The sequence below is a fragment of the Esox lucius genome, chromosome 22, assembly GCF_011004845.1.
Source record: "Esox lucius isolate fEsoLuc1 chromosome 22, fEsoLuc1.pri, whole genome shotgun sequence".
Classification (NCBI taxonomy): domain Eukaryota; kingdom Metazoa; phylum Chordata; class Actinopteri; order Esociformes; family Esocidae; genus Esox; species Esox lucius.
In genome coordinates, this window is record NC_047590.1 from 6,857,276 (window position 1) to 6,881,904 (window position 24,629).

At 47.0% G+C, this 24,629-nt stretch overlaps 1 protein-coding gene across 14 annotated transcripts in view; it reads right to left on the reverse strand.

Moving 5' to 3' along the window:
* baz2ba (bromodomain adjacent to zinc finger domain, 2Ba) overlaps positions 1-24,629 on the reverse strand; it is a 65,644-nt gene that overhangs the window by 25,902 nt on the left and 15,113 nt on the right. For 6 of the 14 annotated variants that reach the window (XM_029116820.2, XM_029116830.2, XM_029116825.2 and 3 more), the window contains exons 1-4: positions 12,141-12,465; positions 6,162-6,338; positions 700-906; positions 375-539 (exon numbers count right to left, since the gene is read on the reverse strand). In XM_029116820.2, the coding sequence (XP_028972653.2) occupies positions 375-539; positions 700-906; positions 6,162-6,338; positions 12,141-12,333 (742 nt within the window). In that variant the 5' untranslated portion in view covers positions 12,334-12,465. Of the gene's footprint in view, positions 1-374; positions 540-699; positions 907-6,161; positions 6,339-12,140; positions 12,467-24,629 lie in introns of those variants that run through there. The other 8 variants (XM_029116819.2, XM_029116828.2, XM_029116821.2 and 5 more) reach the window with 3 other exon arrangements.

Sequence of the window (24,629 nt, forward strand, 5' to 3'; positions counted from 1 at the left end):
GGGCACATTTATCGTTAACTGAGACTGGAAGTCATTATAAGGTTCTTGATGGGAGAAATCTCACCGCGGTTCTGAGGACCACAGGGACCAGATTGACTGGACTTCCTGTGAACAGTTTCCAACACCTGCTTACCAGAATAATTCGTCCATTCACATCTCTTACAAACTCCAGAGCGGTAAAACATTTGGTGATTTTAATACGCCACCCGCTTAAAAGGACATTATCATTCGCCGGTTTCTGAAGTGTGTGTCGCGCCTCCTCCTTCGTGTGCCGGGTACTACACAAGGACAATACCACACCTATTCTCCGATACGTTTCGGTTCAGCACAGTTGCTGGACGGGTGGAAATGAAGAGGGTTGGGTCTGGCTGTACCTTTGGGGGCTCGTCCATTCTTGCCAGGGGTCCTGCAGGAGGGCTGCAGGGGGCTGGGGCTATGGTTCGGCTGGATGTGGGGGGAGAACATCGGGGGGAGCCCCAGGAACGGAGGAAGGAAAGCCGCCGCGCCCCTGCTGTGGGCCTCCGCTGCTCGCCACCATTCTGATGAAGACAATTGGAACGAGGAAGAGGATGGCATCAAGTCAATGCCATTCCATCTCATCCACTAGCTTCAGTGGTACATTGACAACACTGATTTGTTAGCGACTGCTTTTTTTGGACCGGTCAACAAGACATTCAGGACCTTCCTCTGAGCGCATACCTGACAAAGCTCCGAGCTGGGGGTGTGTGGCCAGGGCAGCAGACATCCCCAGGGAGCCAAGAGACCCTAGGGAGCCCAGGGACCCCAGCCCCCCGAACTCTGGCCGTCCTGAGCTGGTGGTGTAAAGGCCGAAGGCTGGGTGGCTGACCAGGGGGAAGGCACTTGACAGCGTGTAGGGTTGGTCGCTCACCGCCCCGTACAAACGACCTGTGGATGGGCAAACAGCCAAAAATATATGTAGGAATCAACGCATTCACACGCAGATGCAGAGACGGATCAATTGAGTTAGTCAAAGACATGCTTACATTTAGCTTTTTTTTTTTTCTTGAACTGAATTCCGATATTACTTTAAAGGTTTGTTGTGCCCTTTAAATCCACTGACATGCTGGCTTCTAAACTAATCACCCTGGCTGTGGGTTGAGGTTTACTGCTGACTACTGTCCTCCCTAGCGTTTCTCTGCTGGGTAAGAGTGTGTCCTGTGAATATTCAGCAAGACATTGAGGCAGCGGAAATGGACGGCGATTCCCTGACTACCAGAGCTTGACAAGACCGCGCATCCATGTGCAAAAGAATATTTTTAAAAGCCGTTTTGATTATCGTTCATTTTATTATTGTTTGTTAGATTTTTTTCATTTGGACTCTGGAAAAGTTTTTATCCTGCAAAATATTTCAAATAAATGAATAAATAGAACAAAGCAGTGTAGATAGGAGTGACTGAAAAAGAGACACTACTCAGAGGCCAGATGTGTATCATGCATATTCTACATAGACGGAGCTCTATGGTGGATGGGATAGGAGAGAAAAAAGTGAGAGAATAAGAGAGGAAGAGAAATAACAGTTGTCGACACATTCTATTTTCTGACGAGGAAACTATTTATTTAATAAGAATATAAAGAGGAATGTTATTAGGGACAGAGGATCGTTCTTCTCAATTGCGACTGTCAAAAGCGTAGCCACGACACATTTGCATAAGTATTTGATTTTGTATTTAACAAAAAAAGTTCAAACTGATGTGGGCTGCACAGCAGGAGATTTGGACTGCTGGGAGCTTCATTGAAGTGTTTCCGTAGGTATAATCTATGTACACCAGATCCCTTCGTTCTTGAATGAAACCGCCTCCAATAGGTTAAATCACTGGTACACCGAAAAACAAGTATGTTCCCACTCACAGTCAATAGACCACATCAGGTTGTGTGGTGTTTAAAAAGGTCTACATGTAACAACGCCATTTCCGCAGTCTTTTTCCCAGCCCCTTGTTTTTAATTAAATTTCAGTAGCATACTGCCATATGAAAGAGGAATACTTCAACACGATCATCATCAAGCTTTCCCCAGAACCAGAGTACAATCATTTTTGGCAGGGCAACTGGAGCGAAGTGTCTCCTCGCACAGTCAGATGCAATTTGGTCAGAGCATATTTCATGCAAATTCAATTTCCATTACAGAGGGGTGGGAGAGAGAGAGAGAGAGAGAGAGAGAGAGAGACTGGTGGAGGTGGGAGGGCAGTGGCGGTGGGAAGCTAAGCTCTCCATGAGCCCGGTAATACGTGTGCATAAAAAGTGATGACTGAAGAAGTAAAGTGTTATTCACCAAGCCTGTGAAGCTGTCAACCCACAACACGCCCAGTGACTGCTGTGGCACGTGCCAAAGTCCTGCCAACAAGCCGGAGTCAAGAGGAACGCAAAAGAACAAGAACACATGGGCCCGACTGTTTGACGGTTCTGACCCAAGAACAGAGTTTATTTTTATTTTTTACAATGTCATAAAGAAGGGCCGTGATTGGTATATGGGTAACGATGACAAATCAGACCGCATCTCGCTTTCTGAGGTCAAGTTAATCATTATGCTGTGGGTGATGTAATGAACTTCCCAGAGTCAGAGACGGTCGTCCTTCTGTACTGAGCTGCAGGACAGGAAAGAAACTGCTCAGCCAAGTCACTATGAGGCTACTGGTGATTCTGAAACAGCAACTTAGTTTATTTGTTGGGATTGGAGGAAACTGAGGATGGGTCAAGCACACTGAACTGACTATAATAATGACCTAAATGGAAAAAGTATAGAATAAATATCAAAATACTCCAAAACATACATCCTATGTTAAAATGGCAAAAATGGCAAAGGAATACACTTTTTTGGCCCAAATGAAGAGCCAAAACAACACACTACTGAGTATCAGCCTGTTTATTTTCAAACATAGAGGGAGCTGCATCGTGAGCTAGATATGCTTGACATCAGCAAAAACAAACACAAAGAGCAAAGAGCACATCAGCCCTAATTCTGGGAGCATCTTTTCCATGGTCGCTCTGGACAAATTAAATGTAAATGTCTGATTTCCCTAGAGGGTTTTCTGAAATGGCCTACACGTAACACAGATCTTCCCAAATTTACGAGATTAAGGAAGATACCTTAAAAATCATAATAGGATAATAAAAAGGTGTGTTTGCTTGCGGGGGTATACACGGTCAGTTCAAGACAGGAAGGGAAACAAGAGTTCTGGAGGAGGTCTGTGGCGACACATGAAGAAGTGCCCTCTGAGCCAGCATCAAGGCCCCCCCCCCCGTCTCCCCCACCTCGACAGAGAAGAGAAATACACCTTGTTTGCCTCATTAGAATATGCTGAATGCGGAAGGCCTTGCTTGCCAAAGTCCGCTAGCAGATACAAGACAAACGAGTGAAAAGAAAAACGCTAACCCTGAATGACCAGCCTGTTCCACCGCGCCTCCCTAGAGCCAGCCCGCCCATCACCTCCTCCCAAAGCACTCATCCCTGAGCAACAGAGAGTGACATCTGCAAATACCTTTTCAATATTAATGTGCTTCCAGACGGAGAATAATTAAATCTGAAATTTGGAGAAGAGGGGAGCAGAGCAGAAATACAGGATTAGGCTACCTGTTCTCCTCTCTCCTACTCTGTCTCTCTCTCTCTTTCTCTCCCTCTCGCATCACTCTCTCTTCTTCTCCTTCTCTCCATATCCTTCTCTCTCTCCTTTTCTCCTCCCCCACTCTCTCTCTCCTCCACCATCCTCTTCATCTCTCCTTCGGTTCCTGCTCTCTCCCTCTCCCCTCCATGTCCCCTGTCTCTCTATTCCATCCTCCTCCTCCTCTCTCTGACAAACTCACTGCACCACCTTCTAAAAAAGCACTGTGTCTTTCTTTTTTTCCATGTTTGGAGGATGCTAGCCGAAGGGGGATTAATTTGTTGTTTGTTGCAGTCAATCAAATTTCCATGGACAGATTTAAAGTTAATTGCATCCGTGAGCCGATCCCAGAGGAAAAGAGTGCTACATGGCCCTGGCTTTTTCAAACTGATATCCTCATCAATGACACAATGCATTTGCACCCCCCCCCCACCCCCCCCCCCCCCGGGCTCCATGCTCCCCCCTCCTCCCACCACTGTTCTTGCTCATCTGTGATTTCTTCGAGATTTTTCTCAAGTAGTATTGACAGGTTTGGCAAAAGACCTTGAATTAATTCCCCTCTTTTGATGTGATGACTAGAATCGTCCACAACAACAAAGGCTTCCAGTGGCTTTGCTATGATAATGGAGTGTTCTTATTGCTGTTAAAATGGCTCCTACTTAGAACAGGTACATGTCACAGCCTTGTGTTGCACTAGCACAGAGAAAGGCTCTTCCTTCAACTGTGACAGCTGTATGTGGTAAAAAGATTAATTTTATCGTCTCTGCCATGTTCTTGGGTGTAAATTAAACAAATAGAGCATATAAGGCTATGAGAAATAACAACTGTAGCAATGTGTCTCTATATAAAAACACAACAGTGAAATAACTATGTAAAAGCCATTCTGTCAGTAGACCTAAAGCTATGATATTGTAATCTAGACAAATAATTGGGAATTTGCAGGCGGTATGCGGCCCAGAACTAAATGTTGGCATTTCAACATCAGTGGGTATAAAATATGCATAGCGTTATATATAATTCTTAATATGTCATTTTTGTTAACTACCCACACAGAAACAAGACGTCTCATACGAAACAATTCCTGCTTGTATTGACCCACACAACTTTCAGATCTAACAGTCTGCCTTTCAGCATTTCATTTGATGGTCCGACCAGAATCGCTAACCTAGAAAATCTAAGAAGAGGTTATAGCTTGGAGGGATACGGGGAATGTATGAGGCAGGACGAGGAATAAGGGCTGCTTCATCAGAGAAACACAGAGAGACAAGGAGAGCGATAGAGAAGAAGTGCGAGAGAGGGAACAGAGAGAAGGAGACAGAGAGAGAAGAAAGAGAGAAAGAAGGACAGAGTGAGTAGGGAGAGAGGTTGAAGGAACAGAGAGAAGAGGGACAGAGAGAAAAGGAGAGAGAGAGAGAAAGAACAGAGAAAAGAGAGAGAAGAGACAAGGAGAAAAGGGACAGAGAAAGGACAGAGACAAGGGACAGAGAGGGAACAGAGATAAGGGACAGAGAGAGAAGGGACAGAGAGGGAACAGAGATAAAGGACAGAGAGAGAAGGGACAGAGAGGGAACAGAGATAAAGGACAGAGAGAAGGGACAGAGAGGGAACAGAGATAAAGGACAGAGAGAAGGGACAGAGCGGCTTTGTTTTCTTCCCACATTTCTAATCATGAAAGAGGAAAGACAATGCTGCAGTTACAGACTAAAATGTGCATGTTCTTTGTTCATCAGTGTGATCTGACTCCTGTGTGTGTGTGTGTGTGTGTGTCTGTGTCTCTGTGTTTGTTCCTCATGTTGTTTAATGGGTCCAAGACTACAATTAGAATGTGAAGAAAGTGGATGTTTGGAGCTGCATACAAAGACAGACATGTTAAATTAGACAGACGAGCAAATCCTCAGACACAAACACACACATACAAACACAGACACACATCACGGATGCGGCCACATAACAAGAGGTGTGTGTGTGTGTGTGTGAGCTCTAGTGTGTGACTGATTTTTAGCGTGTGTATGTTTGATCTCACACAAAATAAGATTTCTAATTGTTAAAGCAGCAGCTTTTCAGCAGCAACCCAAGCTGTTGGAAGGAGAACAGTCTGTGAGAAAAGGTGTTTCCACAGGCCTAACAATGACTACATAATTAATACTAGGGGGTCCGCAACGCGTTTAACTCATCTTTCCCCCGTGTAGTCTAAATGACAAGACACTTTTGTCGAAGGTGAACAATGAAGTTTTTCTCAATTCCACTTAGCACACACTGTCCAGGAATCAATCTGTCTGACAGGGTGTTATTATATTCCACACACGCAGTGGTGAGTAATGGAGAAATACATATCTAACAGATACTGTGTGCAAAGAAGCCTTTCCGTGAACCAGCATTTGTGTTGACTTTTAGGAAGTGTGTTTTGTGCCCAGTCATGTGCATCTTAATGTCTCTCAGTGTGTGTGTGTGTGTCTGTGTGTGTGTGTGTGTGTGTGTGTGTGTGTGTGTGGGTGTGTGTGTGTGTGTGTGTGGGTGTGTGTGTGTGTGTGTGTGACAGGCGTACCAGACGTGCTGAGGGTGGATCCCAGGGAGGTGGCAGGGCTCGGGGCCAGGCTGCTCTTGGAGTGTGGAGCTGGGGAGGATGAGGAAGAGGAGGAGGAAGAGGCAGCCGGAGAGGAGGTGCGAGCGCTGGGCAGGGTGGGAGGCGCAGGGGAGGCCAGCCGCTCTCCAGACTCCATATCTGTCAAACACAATCCAATCAGCACCGTTACAAAGGCAGAGGAGAGAGAAGAAAGAGACAAAAACACACACACACCCCACCTCACCACACACACTCCCCCACCACACACACACACACACACACACTCCCCCCCACACACACACCACCCCACCACATACACACCCCATCCCACCGCACACACAAACACACACACACACAGCCAAGTCCAGCACACACACTCACACACATCAGCCCAACACACACAGATACACACACCACATCACCCGCCACTCTTCCTTTCACATCTCACTTCCCCAGAACAATATTTCTATTTAGCCCTGGTCCCTGGCCTCCACCCCCCCTTCAGAGAGGCCAGGAGGAAGGCATCTTCGGGGGGGGGGGGGGGGGCATGGCCAGTGGAGGAACATGGCCCCCGTTCTTAAGGAGTGTGGGCCATGTGGAACTGGGAACTATTATCACTTTAACAGGCATGATGACCAGTGACCAGCCAAGAGGGAAGAAGATGCAGTTGAAAAAATACTCCACAGACACCCTCACTTTCTCTCTCTTTCTCACACACACACACACACAAAAAAAAGTCACACGCTCCTTCTGACACAATAAACGACTGGAGAGACAAGCTTCCACTCACACACACATACACACACACAGAAGAACGCACACTTGCTTCATACACACACGCGCAAACACACACAGCATGGCTCTTGATTTAGAGTAGTGTTCACAGCTCTTTTTTACGCACAATGTAAAACAGTCCTCCTTTCGAACACTGGATGTAGTTAACAGGCAAATGAAAGCCTTCAAATGGGAGTTTGCACAGTTCCACTTCCTTTCAGACAAATTACAAAGAGAGCTTTAGAGATACAGTAAGACCCTATGGGCTTTCTCCCCACTGTGAAACTATTGTGCTGGCCTCTATTAACAGCTTCATAGAGAGCTACCATTACCATCAACACTGACTAAAATAATCCTCAGGAGGCGACGCCAAGGTCACATGGTCTCACCGTCATTTATTTGTATTCCATTATTACATCCTACCCACCTTTCCTAACACAAACACACACACCAACACACACACGCACACACAACCCCCCCCCATCTTACCACCACTGACACACTCTCCTCTCTCTTCTCCACCCCCTCTGCCTGACACTAATCCAGGTCTGAAAATCCCCTTCAAAAGCACAGTTTGCAGATTGTGTTTTACAGGCTGGCTTTGTTATTGTGTCATTACACATAAACAGTCTCTCTCTCTCTCTCTTTCCTCTTCCCCTTTTACTCTCCCTCTCTCTCCCTCTCCCTCCCTCTCTCCTCTGCAGCAGGAGGAGAGCAGGAGCGGGGACGCTGATTAGATCTCAGAGACAAAAGCTGCTATCCTCTGAATATCAAGTATCAGCTCTCGCCAGGAGCTACACTGACGAGGGGGAGAAGGGACAGAAATGACATGAAAACCTGCTGCAATCCTCAGGGAACAGGCTGCTGCCTGGCTACTGGGATGGAGGAGGGCTGTCGTAGGGCAGCCATTGCAGTTCAGCTGTTGCTGTTAGGAATAGGATTGTGGACGCTTCCCAAATAACCTTCTACCCTTCTGTGGCGAATGGCCCTGACCAAACTACTGGTCTAAGGTGGTGGACTAAGTCAGGGAAAAGGCTTCCATTTGGGACGCGTCCATCGTTGTGTGTTTAGCAATAGGTCAAAGGTCAGAGGGAGAGACCCTTCAGTTTCCGGTGATCCATGTCGTCAGGCTATTTGTTGATTTTCTTTCCAAATCCAAGTCTTGGCTATGAACCCTACAGTTGTATGAGTGGGTTAGTAGGAAGATGTATCGCTATTTTCAAAGTAATTCCGTTTATGAAAAATGATCAGGCGTACATTTTCTTATGAATAGATTCCAGTACATACAGGTTTTCGGTCTGTCCAACCAAATGTAGCACTAGGTTCCCCATTGCTCTGCAATCACCGTTTTATCAGATAAACAGGTGACAGTCCGTTGAGGCTGATGGAGATCAGGTTGTAGAGCGCAAATAAAAACGGCAACAAAAAAAAAACTCTCAGACAAAATGAGACAGGGGCTTATTTTGTGTTTGGTGGTCAATGGAGCGGATCATTCAGTGTGATTTCAAATGGCAAATCAGAGAGGAGAGACCGAGAAAAGGGGAGAGGAGGAGAGAGAGAGAGAAAGAGGTAAAGAGAGAAGACATTTTGTCTGAAGAAAGCACTGAAACAAATACAACCAGAGATGAACGACACGGGGTAAAACCTTTCCTGTCATTTCTCAATATCTGCACTTATTCCTCGGCCTGTCAAAACCCCGAGACGTGAAGAGAATTGATTTCCTTTAGAGAAGAAAAAAAAAAGCGATTCCTTCCGAGGCCAAAAAAAAAGCTACGCTCCCCCTCATCTCATGGGGGAATCTTCTTCTCCCACACATAAAAGAAAGAAAAGAATGGATCTAGACAGAGCTCGCTTGCTCTTCCTCATCTTCTGACACCCAGAGTAACAGCACAAACTGATCACTTAGTGCGATTAAATCGAATAACAATGATAAGATTGAGCAGGAAGAAAACCACCAAGACGCAGCAAACAACAATGATTGCAACAATAATGGAGCGCCGAGGTATTTAAGGATCCAATCCTGACATAATTATGAGAAATTAAAATGGATTTAGCATCAGAATTAGCTTGATTTTATAGGTAATTAACTGCACGGCACAGTGGCCGTATAAGGCAGGCGGTATAATCTCCGTGAACGGCTAAATTAATTTGACTTGGGTAACGTTGAGCCAATCAGCGAGTCGCGCTGCAACCAAAACAGCAGGCCATGGATGCTGAGAGAGGAGACATTTATGCTAATTGACTTCAAATGATTTATAGGACGTGTTTCTCCGGCAGAATAACAGTCAAATTCACATATACAACACACCATTCAGTGGAGCACGCTGCAAATAGGCGTAGGAATGCCCCTTCAGGAAATCTGCGAGGACTATAAACAGCTTGCTTTCTGGGTTTTTAAAAGCACATTCTGCCTCTATACCAGCTTTCACATGCGCCCGCTATCTCACATAAGTGGTGTCACTGGGGCAGGTAATTGTGGGAAAAAAGACTCCTTTCCCCCCGCAACGCGCATGTACCTGTGTGTTTGTGTGCGCCATGACTCTCCGTATCTGTATGTGGACAGTGTGCGGGTGCGTGCGTCAAAGGCCGCGTGCTCCGAGGAGGACTGAGCCTCTGCTGGCCTGCGTGTGTGTCGCCCGGTTCTCTTCCTTATCCCCCACAGTAACAGATGGCCCATGCTAGCAGAGATAATCCAGGGACAGAGTCATCAGCATGGATCAGCGGTAATCAGAGCGCGGACACAATGTCTCCTCTCGCCCTGATGGAGGGAGCGGGAAAGGGGAAGCACATTATTCCCCGCGCCTTGACCCCATTCAAAGTCACATACTGCCTGCCTGCTTCATGCCTTTCCTCCAGACCCTGACAGTAGGGGTATCTACTGTATCTGTGCCGCCTCACCTCAGGTCTCGGTGCTGAACAAACACCTTTATTATTAACTGCACAATTTTCCAGAGGGAAGCGGTCTATTATGGTAAAACCCACTTGTTAATTCTGGTGAATGAGGGGAGATCCAGGCCACAAGATGAATGCTACTAAAACTGCATCTTCCTTGTACACACTGGTGAAACAGACCAGCTGGTACACACTGGTGAAACTGGCTGGCTGGTACACACTGGTGAAGCTGACAGAGCTGGTACACACTGGTGAAACTGGCTGGCTGGTACACACTGGTGAAACTGGCCGGCTGGTACACACTGGTGAAACTGACCGGCTGGTACACACTGGTGAAACTGACCGGCTGGTACACACACTGGTGAAACTGACCGGCTGGTACACACACTGGTGAAACTGACCGGCTGAGCCAGCCTCCTGTAGTGTGGAGCCAGCCCTGGGCTCCATTGGGGCTCAGCAGCGAGCCAGTTGCCTGGTGATACGTCTGTTACCGTCACTCGTTGTGGCCAGTGTCCCACGGCCCCGTTCAACACAATCAGAGGCCTTAACGCGACAAAGACCAGAGCGACCGGCAGCACTCGGTGGCTGGCATCCCAAACTGCCTTGGCAGCGCCTTGCTGTTCACCGCGGCTCTTTGAGGGCACAGCATAGGGGTTCAGGGTAGCATTTAGGACTCCGTCACCAGAGGACGGGGGCACCAAAGAGAAAACAGGGAAGATTGGGGACAGAGTGTGTTTACCCAACGCTGTTAGCCAGATGCTCCTGGTTTGTGTTTTTTTTCTCAGCTTCTTATCGTTGTCCTACTGCTAATGCGATTGTAAATTGGCTAAAGCATCAATCTGACAGAGACATTTCGTGCTGACATTTTACACTGTAGATTGACCAAAAGCTCTCAATACAGAAAGGCAAGAAAATGAGGGGGACAGAGAGAGAGAGAGAACGGGGGGGGGGGGAGAGATATGAAGAGATATAGAGAGAGTTGAAGAGAAAGAGTGTGAGAGAGATTATGGAGAAGAGGGGAGGAGATTGAGAGTGAGTGTTTTCAAGCATCAAGTTTAAAGGGAGAGAGAGAGAGAGAGAGAGAGGGTGAATGGGAGAGGGAGGGACAGAACGAGAGAGGGAATGGGAGGGCGAAGGAGAGAGAGACAGAGGGAGAATGGGAGAGAGAGAGGGTGTGTTCTCTGGCGTCTTGTTTACTCTGAACACCATGACATTGTGAGAATCATGAATACAGATCCCCTGTCCACGCACGCACGCGCGCGCACACACACACACACACACACACGTAGTCCCACTAGGCAGGAAGACATACAGTCACTCTTCTAGGCAACAGGAAGCTGTGACCTTTGTCAAGGAGTTAACCAGTTGGGCCATCGGGGCCTTAATCAGATATCCGAGTCTCGGCAGTGACAGCGTCTGACAGACAGACACGACGGCGGTTAACAACAGCCACACGAGACAGTGTGTCGACTGTCAAGTGGCCACAGTTCGGTCTTCCAAAGCCGGCCCCCTATTTCGGCGTGCAAGGCGACAGATGGCGGAGTGCGGTGTGAGGGGCAGCATCTCTTCCACCCGTACACCGCCTGGCAGAGGCGTCACCCACAGCACCGTGGAGCCAGTCCACAACCTGCCTGGATCACCTGTGTGGCGTTCGGGCTTCACGGTGCCGCCGGCGGCAACAGTGGAACAGGGAAAACGGCGGTGACGTGTGATCAGTACACTGACATACCGTTACATTGTGTCAAAGATTTACCGTACGGTAAAAGAAAATAGAGTATTTCAAATCAGAATCAAATCACAGTATCTAATCGCTAATATGTCAGATACATGGAAATGTTACAGTGACGTCTGAGCAGACCACAGAAAAACATCCAGTCCTCCTCTACCTCAAAACTTGCTTCGCAGTCAGAAATCAACAGACGAATGCAGCTTGATTCAGCACTCACACTTCAATCTACCGGTGCTGTGGTTTGGGCATGTGAGGAAAACGAGAAGATAGGCCTGGCCGAGCCTGTCACATCTGTTGGATGTCAAACGTCGGTCTGTGACGAAAACCGTCACAGCTGGAACTCACTAAAACCGAACCTGCCGAATATTACTAACGCTGGCAGGAGAACATCTTACTGAGGCCTGCATTAGCACCAGTTGAAAAGGGCAACATTTCTCTGCGAGGGGAAAAACAGTCTCTCTGAGACAATCGGCCGGATTGTGTCCCCTTCTGGAATGTGTCTGTCTACTGGGAGGAATGTGATATACTGCAGTGAAAACAGATTGACTGATAGAACTCAGACCCACCTTTTAAAGGGGCAGCTGGAAAGTCTATATCTAACCAACTGCCAACGACGCTGTGGCAACAACAACACGTTTCCTCGGCAGGGGAACGCGGCGTCGGGTACGGTGGGGGTCTAAACGGCCGGCAACTCCACCAATCAGCCGCATGCAACGGCGGCGTCCAAACACCGGCCGGGTTTTCACGCAGCGCCATCATCAGAAATGTCCCTATGGAGAACGCGGTGGGGTCTAGAGATCATTAGCCACACCAAAAGCCCAACGCGGGGCAGACGGGGCGGTTCAGGCATCTCTCTCGGTGAGTAAGTCAGTCCTGATGAATCTGCTATTCTTCCAGCCTCTGCTTCTTCTCTCCACAAGCCAATCTCTCCCTCATTACCGCCCGTCGCAGCACATTCAGCTCTGCCCCAAACCGGATATATTTATAGGACTCCATTACGCAGAGAGAAGAGCACGGTGTGTGTGTGTGTGTGTGCAATGTGGACTGAGCACATCCTCCTCAATATGCAGGCTACAATGAGCAAACACCACGGAGAAACAGACAGAGACGGGCAAGTCAGCGCTTGTTAGACATAATTACAGCTGGCTATTACTATACAGGACATATATTCTCCTGGTTTCCTATTCTTGTAAAAGTCTTAAATCATCCGCTCGGCACTGCTTCTCCCTCCAGGCCATCAACTGTGATTAGTCTATCTACTGCTGATGATGACTGTTAAACAAATCTTCTTAGATGTGATAAGGACTGCAAAGGCAACATATCCGATACGTTCAGGTGAACAAGAAGACACTGTGAAAGTGTCAACGCAGATGTTCAGCTACGCTGGCCAGACCTCAAACGGAACGGAAAAACCGGACACCAGAAATCTGTGACGTTTTCATCCACGGAGACGCAGGCCATACGCGTCCTATGACTTGGAAGTGTACTCAGGAACTGTGCTAACACACCGGCACGCCGCTAGCGTTACCAGACTGACACATAGGGGCAAAGGACGGTTCACTGGAGGGCCACAGTTTTGCTTCCAGGGCCAGTCCATTACAACATCCCCGAACAGTCCATTAGAACGGCCCAAACATCCCCATTGGTGTACGATCAACAGAGCAGTGTGAATACGCCCCGGTCGTGTGGAGGCACAAGCGACTAAAGGAATTGGAGGAGGCTAAGCAAAACCCGAGGGGGGGGGGGGGGTTGAGAAAGAGATGGAAAGAGCGGAAAGGGAGACGGTGGGGAGGGAGGGGGAGATCGACTGCCACACTCGAGATATGCATAATGCAGATGAAATGCATGTCAAACGCAAGATGAAAGAAAAGCGACAGAGAAATTGAGTATCCTGAGAGCATCAGCGCTGCCCATTTTAGCCAGCGATGGAGCTAGCTGATATAAGTACACACTGCCATGACAGAAGCGCCAATCTCTCCTATCAAGTCAAATATGATTCTGCCCATTTTGGAACTAAATAGGCTTACTTTTAGACAAATCAAATATGCCAGCTTTAATACAATTCATTACATTTTACACATCTCATCCTAGGGGATTTAAACCACAATTACTATATTGTGACAGGAAGATGATTCTATTATTTCTTAGTGAATGTCTTGCCAATGAGAATATACAAGTCAATAAGGAGGGGCAAATGTATCATTCCTAATTAAGCTCAGCACAGGCAGCAATGTGTGATCAAAACATACTCATTTCTACTGAATCAACAGAAAACAAAATATGCCAACACAACCTGAATTTCAAGAAAAAAGAAAAATCTCATCTCAAACATTCAAACAAATGTTCTCACGGCTGGGTGTACCGGTGGCCATATTTGATATCTGGTGGACACAGGCCTTGACAGAAGTGCTGTTCTCCTAGTTTCCTTAAAACTCCCAGCCAAGTTGGAAAGCCTTTAACTTGTGCCCCCAGTGGCTCAGCCTAGCTGCTAACGTTCCTTCAGCACAGGAAGGAGAAGGCTAGGAGGATAGAGATATCCCATTAAATCTTGATGTTTCCCGCTGCTGTCTGTGTGTGTGTGTGTGTGTGTATGTGTGTGTGCGTGTAAGTGTTGGGCTGGGCCTGAGAGCTCTCTGTGTGTAATGAGCTCATGTAGTGTTGTCGTGGCTAAATGAAGCCTCCAGGCTCACTCTCTGAGCCTGTTTCCTATATCCTACCCCCCCTCCCCAACACTCCCCAGATCCCTCCCTGCTCGCTGCTGCTGGGGCTGGCTTGTTTTTCACAGCGCCTGGGTGCATTCTTTCGTTGGCATAATTGTGTAATTATGATTTCAGTTAAAGAGATAGCCTCCGTTCGTGTATGGAATAGCCACAGACAGTGTACAGAAACCTCGGCTATAGGTAGGCGTGGGTGTTGCAGGGGTTATGCTGCAGCATCCGTCCATTAGGCAGACGTTAGCGTTCACGTGCAGTTTCAGGGCCGGGCTGGCCCGTTTCAGATCAGATCACAACTCAATAATAAAAGTAACAAGCGGGCAGAGAAAGGCCAGTACTTGAAAACACAAACTAAAACCACTAGTCGTGTTGCCAGGGACTCCGAGCAGGCTAAACAACAGGCGCATTTTGTGATATTTAGATTATTAGCGTCGTGCGTCTAGACTTGAACTGATGGCCCTACTGCCTCAGTTCAACATGAAGAAAAGATGGCCGGAAAAGAGTCCCTGTTCCTTTATTGACAGAGGGAAGAGAAAACAGCAGGCAGCCGGCCACTTCGTTCTGCTCCGATGCAACATGAGAGAGGCCAGTGCACACCACCAGCGCGCTCTCACGCACAGTGCAGCAGGTGAGCTAGCAGCCAGAGCAATGAGTGCATCACACGCTGTCTTTCTCTCAGCGTCTTGCTTGGGGAGAAGGGAGAGAGAGAGAGAGAGAAGCGCTCTGACATTTTATGAAGCACCCGGCAGAAAGAAAAGCAGCGAGCGGTCTGCCTGCGTGTAATGGCGGCCGGACTCTCATTCTCCCTGTCTCCGTTTTCATTATATCACCTTCCTTCATTAGCATAATCTAATCAATTTCAGAAAATTACCTTTTAATCGCCAAGAACACACTCCTCTCACTTTCACTCTTAAAACAAACCCACGGCTTAGTATCTCTCTCGTCTCTCTTATTCTCTCTATAAAACCTAAACCAGAGCTGTAGATTAAGGACTATGGACTGCGAATTAAAGACATGGTTTTATACCTATCATATTTTAGACAGGACAAAACAGGTGTCATAAAAGTGTTGATTTGTCCTCCTGAAAGGTTGTATTGATGATATCCACATGCATTCGGTTAAATAAAGTATCTCCAACAGTTAGATAGGCAGTTAGTTTAACAGTTTGATTGCCTTGGGGTAAAAGTTTTAATAATGTAATAAAGTCTATATAGGCTGTTACCATCAAAGGGAAAATTAAATAAACTTTTGAGGTGTGAAAAATCTGTATTATCTCAGACAGAACCCAATTTATAGTAAAATAGTAAGTATCCTATTTATTATACAATATTCAGCATTTATGTGAAAATACTAAAAAGAGTTAACTATTTCCTCATACCAAGAACTGTACCAAGAACTGCTTCTTATATATATTTATATATATATATATATATATATATATATATATATATAAAAATGGAGATCCTAATGATAAAAAATGTTGTCGTTAAAATGTCCTCTCAATAAAACAACGATCTATAACAGTGATTAATCCCACGCCATGTTGTTGTGGCCCGACACTCTCTGTTGAGCAATGATTAACAGTCCACAACTCCCCTCACCCCAACAACGCTAGCGAACGGCCCTGTTTACATTAGCCCTGGCTCCCATGAAGGCAGACTCGATGGGCGCCGGGCTAAAAGCGACGGTCACCTAGCTTAGCGACACGCGTTACTGAAGTGACAGCTCCCAGTAAAGAGAAAACAGTGCCAGCGTGACAGAATGATTCCACCTTCATGTGTGTAGGAGGATATGGTGTAGACCGTTCCCTGTGTATATTGCCTATCCTACCCCGCAACCTTCACTAAGCCCCTGACATTAATGGGAGAAATTAGCATTTGTGATCAGGATGGGGGAGGGACCCCAGAGACATGTTTGGATGTATTAAAAAAAAAAACAAGGGACAACTTTTGAACATCTAACGCTAATTTACAATTATATTACATTCCAAGTATAAAAGCACAGCAGAGTCAAAAGCTGATGCATTCTGTACTCACGGGGGGTTTTAATAAATAGAATAAAATATTAATAAAACACCCCACGCAAACAAACTCTGACATTCATTCTGCACAACCTTTAATGACAACCCAAGCAAGAAATGACAGACAAATATAGCTTTGCCTTCACTCTCATGTCAACCAATTAGGCTGGAATTTCAAACAGAAGTTAATCAGCTTCACTTTGGGCTCCAGTGACGCATGCTAATTTGGATGAAATTGTACTTTAAGAATGCCGAAACAGACGAAGCAGCTCAAATTCAGATCAGACATCTTCTGTACAAGTCACTGGCTTTCACTATTTGCTACACTAAATGACATTTGTTTAGTTGCTTGTTGCATATGCCTTTCTCCTCCGTTGGTGTCAGGAAATATGATTTGTGCAGCAAATGGCACAAAACATAATTTATCGTTGGGTACTTAACATGTTCAACTAGCTGAGCCCACATCGTTCTTTGTTCCCCCCACAAATACAGGCTGCTCCATTTCCATCAGACATAAGCTGTGACTGTGTGTCAGGCTGCGATGACTGTGTGCGGAAGTGACGAGTGAGGCCTATAGGTTTTTATGGTCCGGTAGCCTGGGCAGGCCAGGCTCTAGTGATGAGATGAAGGTCCTGGCTGACATTTCCCCCAAGCCTATTCAGGTGAGATCACTGGCTCACCAAATGACCTAATCACGGAAATCACTTCCTATGAAACCGTCAGTCAAACCGGCCTGGGTTCTGAATAGGAAACATAGAGTAGCAGCCTGACCCACTGCGCGGCATCTCTCTCCCGTTGTTTTTGTTTTAAATGATAGTCCAAAAGGGGAACTTGCACTTCCTGGCTGTGTGCAGACTTTGTAAGGTGACAGTTATCATTCCCCAACACAGCAGCTGTAGTTGGGTGGTTTGACAAAGGCTTTCAACACAACGTGTTGCTCTGCCGCCGCGCCGCAGTAACAGGGTCAGTGTTTCAGTGCTTCTGAGGTGAAACTGTAACCCATCTGGCTCCTCCTCTGGATCCCAGCACTTCCTTATAGTTGGGAGACAACTAAACCCCCCCCAACCCTCACACGGCGGGGAGGGAGAAAGGGAAATAGCCTGGAAACAGTTAAAGCTCAGTAGGATATATTTTCTTATAGCGTAAACCGCGCAGACTCACGGTTCAGCCATGGAGGGCTAGCTGGTATTATTATGGCCTTGTGTCCCCAGTGTAGGTACAGTGTAGGTACCCTGTTCAACCAGGCTAACACTGGAGCCCACCTGGTCTGATGACACCACTCAAGAGTCCGGCCCTAGACCACTCTCGGAACAGTTTGCATGGTCGCCCAGACAAAATACAGGCTAAGATTACAGAGATCAAGGATTCCCGTGTGATCCCTCAGAGGCAGAACATTCCTTCCCCTGGTCTGATGTGTCTCTCTCACACACACACACACACACACACACACACATACACACACAAACATTCGTACAATAACACACTCACCGCCCCTAACCCACCCACCCAGACACACACACTCTTCACGGCTGTGTGTGATATCCATATCATGCGATGAGAGTGAAGAAGACCTCATGGTTCCGCACACCTGCCAGGGACAGATGTTTCCAGTAATTCATATAAAATCCGTGAGCCAAGTAAGCTAGCATAGTCGCCGCGGCTACGCTGCCTGGCTGAAGTGCAAACAGCTGCACCCGACAACAGCAAGCACCGGTCGTGGTAACAGACACGCGTGCGTTCGCACAAAAGGGAGATTCTCTCATTCATTCACACTGACTGAACCCTTTTTTTTTTTTTTTTTTTTTTTATATTCTGGCATTCAACCAGCTTCTTTTTTCTGTTCTTTTTTTGGTTGCTCCGTTTCTCTTTCAGTTGCACAATTGTTATGGGAGAACCAGACATCCCTTCTAAGACAAACAAGTCATAACAAAGCAGAGACTTGGGCAGGCAGGCAGGCATTTCAGTCGGTGTTGTGAGATACTGTTATCTTATTCAACTACAGTGACTATTACCACAGGTGTCGATTTGCAACAGCAACTAACACAGAGTACACCTGATTGCTAATTCCGGCGACAATGACCCGAGTGACACAGCAGAGAGCAGGATTCACACATCAAAACAACATGTTAAGATTTACAGTCAACCAGTGCTGCGCACTTCCTGGTCTGTGACTCATAGGTAGGGGAGGACATAAGGGGTGGTCTGGAGATAAACAGACACCCTTCACGCCTCGTTCAACAGAAACAGGAAGAAACAGCAGCCCGACATTATCTGAGTCGTCTCTCTGCTGTCCTGACATTCCATTTTCCTCCTGCAAACAAGAGACACACTGTCACTCTGAGAGCGTCCATCTTGGGTAGCCACTGGCTGCGCAACAGACAACAACGGCAGGAGCCCTTGTGTCATATCTGCCTGCCAGAGGCTGTGTGTGTGTTGCGTATGGGTGTGTGTGTGTTTGTGTGCATGCATGCGTGTGTGTGTGTGTTGTCTAATGGATCTTCTAGCCACCAGGGCTGAGCATTTTGACAGTTCTATTTTCTGTTTGTCTTCATGAGTGGATACTGTTGTGTACCCGGATCAAGGGGGGGGGGGGGGGGGGGGGGATTAAATTGTGAGAGAAAAAAGAGGGAGAGAATGAAAGAGGGATAGAATGAGAGAGAGATAAAACGAGACAGAGAGCCCCTAAATCAGATGCCATGAATATATTAAAGTTTTGGAGTGGATACAGGCTAAATGTTCACAGGATTGTTTCTATTCAAAAATGGAACAATTTGACCCTACATTTCTACTCCAATACATAGCATGGCCAGATGATTTCCACAATCAAAAAGGGTTGACAGCACTAATTTTATCTAGAACAAACACATGTAGCCTACTTCTCATGCATATGAACACACACACACACACATTCACACACACGCGCACATGTATATCCTCACACTATTAGGCACGCACAAACAAACCAACTGTACATACTCTGGCCTCTGTGTGTGTGTGTGTATGTATGTATGCATGTATGTATGTTGGCCTGCATGTGTGTGTGTGTTTCTGTGTGTGCAGAGCACACATGAACAGTAGGCTGCATGTGTTTGTTTTGGATAGAATTTGCATTGTCAAGCCTTTCTGAAAGTACTGAAAACCCTCTGCAACATTTTTAAAACAAAAGGATATTAAACCTTGTGGGGGGAAACACTGTTGTAGACAGAAAGTTCTGTTTAGGGTATAAGTTACAATAGGGGGAAGGTTAGTTTTAGTGTTAAGATTAGATTTAGGTTAAAAGTTAGGTTTAGAATTCTAAAGATAGAGTTATTTCTTCAGGCATTTGTGATGCTTTACTGGACAGGAAAAGGGAGTTGGGGTCGGAGCAGTGGGCTGGATTTGAACCGATGCTGCAGCTGTACATGCGCATTGGAAGCTGCGGCTTAGACCTCTGGGACAACTTTACCAATGGAAAATAACATTTGGATGGATATAATATTTTGTGTCCCCTCAAGGATGGGAAATCCCAAAACGTGTGTGTGTGTGTGTGTTTAGTAAGGCTTGAAAGTGCTGGTGATGGAATGTCATTGAGGTATGTGTGATTAAAAAGCAGACAGCTGAGGTGACTGACAGAAGAGACAGCCTCGTTATCACTTGTGACCACATTAACCATAACCGCCAAAATACCCATAACCACTTTTCACTTCCCACTAACTGAGGATGGCCCTCCGATATGCCCGTGAAGTTGACTGTCCTAACAACAGACCCAGGAAAACAATCATGATGCCCACCACTACAGTCACCGACGACATCATCATGACTTCTGTCGTGGTTACCATGATAAATCATAACGTCTGGGCTGGTTTTCAGAAGGGAGTCTGGGGCATGTAAGGCAGCGCAACAAAGGCCTTGTTTAGAGTCGAGATGTGTACGGAAAACAGACAGAGAAGCGCGTGCGTCTGTTTTTTCGACTCGTGTTTCTGCGTCGCATGGCCTCAGTACAGGTGTTCATCTCTTGTAAAGGACAGAGTGGGTCGATTCTGGGAGTCCTTTACCTTGTCAAAATAGTTCAGCAATGGGGGACTAGCCAATTCAATGAAAAAATGTACAAAACATTTACTTTAAAAAATCGGCTACAAGGCCAGTTTGTAAACTTATAGCTAGATACAAATTGTGTACAAATTATGAAGGAACTGGCCATCAACTTAAAAAAAAAAAAATCTAAAAATAAGTCGAGCCAAAATGACTGCCCTCCTCTATGTACTTCATACTAACACATTACAGGCCAGAGTATTTAATGTACTGGAGAGGTAGAGGCATTGCTCAGTCATCTGAACTATAGAATCCATAGGCTAAACTCTATCTACATTAATCTATAGCTAGTGCCTAATTTATAAATTAGGCACAATCCTCATTTTGTTTTCTATCCGAGATAATGTATTTTGTTTCAGCTGGTTACTTTAATAGGGAAAATGTATTTCTGGCTAGTTGTGCTCGATTTCACACTTTCAATTTAGACATTTTTGCACTGTAATATTTATATGGAAAGCCTGTTATTCAGCGATGGTCAGTAAATCATAGTTGATCATATGGTCATCTCCTCATAGCCTGTGTGTAGCTGACCTACAGCCAGGACGGAATGACTAAGGCTAGTGTTAATAGAGGATGGTCAGTTTGGTACAGAAAAGCTCCAGACCAGTTAGATATCCATCTGGACTGTTTCCTGACTTGTTGAAAAAAAAGTTTTTTTTCTTTCCTCCCATCAGAGCTATTAATACCCGGTATTTCACAGAGCTCTGTCCTCATGGCTAGGGCTTAGAATTCCTGTTGAAACAGTCATGTCCCAGGATTAGAAAAAGTGGAAACCAATCTGTCCCTCACTCTGTTCCCTGTTCACACACAGACACGCCAGGTAAACGCATGTTTCGTCGTTTACATATGAGCGCTCGTGTTTACAGGTGGCGTGCAAGCGCGCGCACACACACACAACATCCACTTAGCATTAGTTTACTGACTCTTCAATACTGTCCCCTCTATAACAACATCAACAACAAATCAAACAGCCTGACTTAACGGGAGTGTTCAAAACACACTGTCCGCTAAAAAGATAAACCAATTGACAACGGCAACTGACACCACTTTCAGTTGTTCTAATTAAGACTTTACTAGTCTACATACCTTCACCACTGACCTATTCCAGCCTACATAAAAAAACAACACAACAACCTTCTCTTCAGTGCTTCCTCGCAACTCCCCCCCAACAACAAAAAAAATCCCTGAAAGCCGCCGTGATGGGAGGCCGTGTGAATGCAATATTCATTTTGCTGCAGGAGAACAATCTATGCATAATAATAAGCGGGCCTAATGAAAGCAGCCATCAAACCTGCAGCACATAGTACATGTTAAACCGCCGGGACCTCTGCGTGTCATTCGCTTAGTGCATCATTTGTTCACACCCTGTTTTTTTTCCCCTCATCGCCCCATGACCTTTCTTCGTATACATTCTTTTTTTTTCCCTCCCCTCGCCATTTCGCCTCCGAGCTCGAAAAAATAATGATTGCTCGCTGAAGATACGGAGGTGCTGTGGCATTCTGGATGTGTCTGTTAGCTCCGGAGGGTCAGAGGGTAAAACAATGGTGGACGGAAACCCACAGAGCCTTTCGAGAGCTGTCGTAAAGGGACCGCGGGCCGCTAGATTCCCACTGCAAAGATGCTGCTGGAAACTGATTTTACTGAGAAATGTGAGGGATAAACAAATGCGACGACAAGATAAACATTAAAGACAGTAAAGCCATTTTGGCGTTAACTCTCGCTAAATATCTGACATTCACTCATAAACATACATGACAACCCCCCATATCAGCTTGTACTTCGGCTTCACTAATAGCTAATGTCATGTACTGGTGGGTGCTGAAGGGGAGGGCTGAAACAGGCTAACCACAGCTCCTTCCTCTCTCCTCCTCCCCGGGCTCCTGGCGTGCCTCCTCACAGTGCTGGTTTCTCTGTCCCTCCCCGCCTGCCTCCCTCCCTGTCGGGGAAATCTATCCTTCCACCTGACAGTGGCCATTTTGAGGCCTCTCCTACCTCCCGGTAAACAATGGGAGACAGATAATTGATCAAAAAGCCAGGGAACCCTACTGGAGGAGGAAGGTCACCGCCCGCCCGCCGAGAGAGAGAGCGACTGAGGGAGGAGGGGATATGATGAGGTGTGTGTGAGGGGGCAGAGAGTGTGCGCGTGCGTGTTTGTGCAAAAGGCTGAGAGGAGGAGGGGTCAGCAGTGGGATGGCTCTCTGACGTTCCAGAGCTGCCGTTTCTCTTCCCTGACAAAGACTCCATCTGCCACTGAGCCATTTGCTGCCTCCTGAGTCGGGAGAGCATTCCACACGCCGCGTTCACCTTGGTGTCACCTCTACGCCGAGCTCTGCTGACGCTGTACACACACACACACACACACACACACACACTAAAAATATTACACGCACGCACACTATCTCTGTGTGGCACTTGAAGCAGCAGCCCCTCCTCCCCTCGGCACTGTTATCACTGTGCAACCATCTCCGCCGAGCATTGTGGGAGTGTCTCCGGGGTTGGCGACGCGTCAGGGACTGAGGGATTCGCACGCTTCTGAGAGAGAGCCTGAGGCAGGGAGAGAGATAGAAAGGCAGAAAAAGAGAGAAGGAAAGAGAGAGATAGAGGGAAAGACAGAGATAGAGGGAAAGACAGAGATGGCCAGGGCTGAAAATGAAAGATGGCATTTTAAAGAGGAAGCCGAATTTCACCTGCAATTACCGTAGCTCGAAGGCACACGGCTTGGTTAAGAGACATTTCATTCCCCTGCAATGCTTAGAGTGAGAGCCTGTCGTTTGTGTGTGTGTGTGTGTGTGTGTGTACACGTGTGTGTGTGTGTGTGTGTGTACGTGTGTTGCACGCCCTGAGAGGCGATAAAGATGGAAGGAGAAAATAGAGCAATAGAAAGACATCCCCATGGCCTCCAAAGGCTCTCTCTTTTTCCATCTCTCTCCCTGTCTCTCAATTTCTCTCACTCTCATGTTCTTTATTTTCTCTCTCTCTCATGCTCTACCTCATTCTTTCTCTCTCTCTCGCTTTTTCTCTCTCTCTGTCTCTCTCACTCTCTCTCCCCCTCTCTCTCAGGGATAAAAAGAAACAGGCAGCTGTGGCTCTAACAACCAAATGAAACGTGAGTCGTATTCAGTGGCTCCCTGGCTGGCCATCTGTACACCAGACCAGACATCTGAGCAGAGCAGCAAACCTCTGGGCCTCTACACACACACACGCACGCACGCACACACGCACGCAAGCGTCCTGCCTAACCTTTCACTCAGTAGGCAAAACAGCCTGATTGGGTCTCATCATCGATTCCATTCCTTTTTTACATGTGCAATGCCTGAGAACAGCTGGGCTTGAGCCTCCTCTCCCTTTCCCAGCTCTGAGGTGGAGCCGTAATGACTTCCCTAAGGCTCAGTCCCCCCCACAGTTTCACCCAGCTCTCCCTGTGCCTCTGTGTGCCACATTGAGGAGTGTGACTACACAAATACAGTAATGACTTCTCCCTGTGCGGCTCCTGGCTAGGCTAGTTGGCTTCCGTGGCCCCTTCAGTGTCCGCATTCAACTCCAGTTCCCAGAATCCCTGACCCAACAGCCCACCAGTGCCCTTTGCTCTTGGGGAGGCTGAATGTTTCAGCTATACAGGACAGGGCAGAGTAGCCCCCAGCACAACTTTAAAACAAACAGGCAAAGCCCCCGCCTATGGCAGAGGAAAGTAGAGACAGATAGGGAGATGGAGGGAGAAAGAAAGTTACCGATAGAAAGAAAGCAGTATCTAGCCAGACCAGTCCCAGTGCAGTACCCAACCGGGTGTAACAAGGAGAGAGATTAATAAGCCAAAGTGGTTTTAGACAGCAGGGCTGCAGCTCTCCTAATGCACCGCCGGCCAGAAGGCTGCGAGGGGTTAACCGTATACAGTGGAATCCATTTAGTGGTGTGTCTGAGGGACGTCGCTTTACCACCCCATCCCCAGGCTTACCCCCTCTGGGCGGGTTAATCCTCCAGGGATGGGCCTGCCTGACATACACCCCCCCTCCACCTCCATGGCCCTGACTGACCCCAGCTGCACCTCTTGAGAGCTCGAATCGAAATGGCCTGGAAACCTTCAGTCCCACGATCTGTCCCCCCCCCACCGCTAAAAGAGACAGGCAACCAGTCACTCATCAGACTGAAGGTCCCAGAACTGTGATGTGTGCGTGCGTGTGTGTGTAGAGGGGGGGGGGGGGGCAATTAAAAGAGCACCGTGATCCTGTGCATGTGTCCTTCACAGGGCTTTT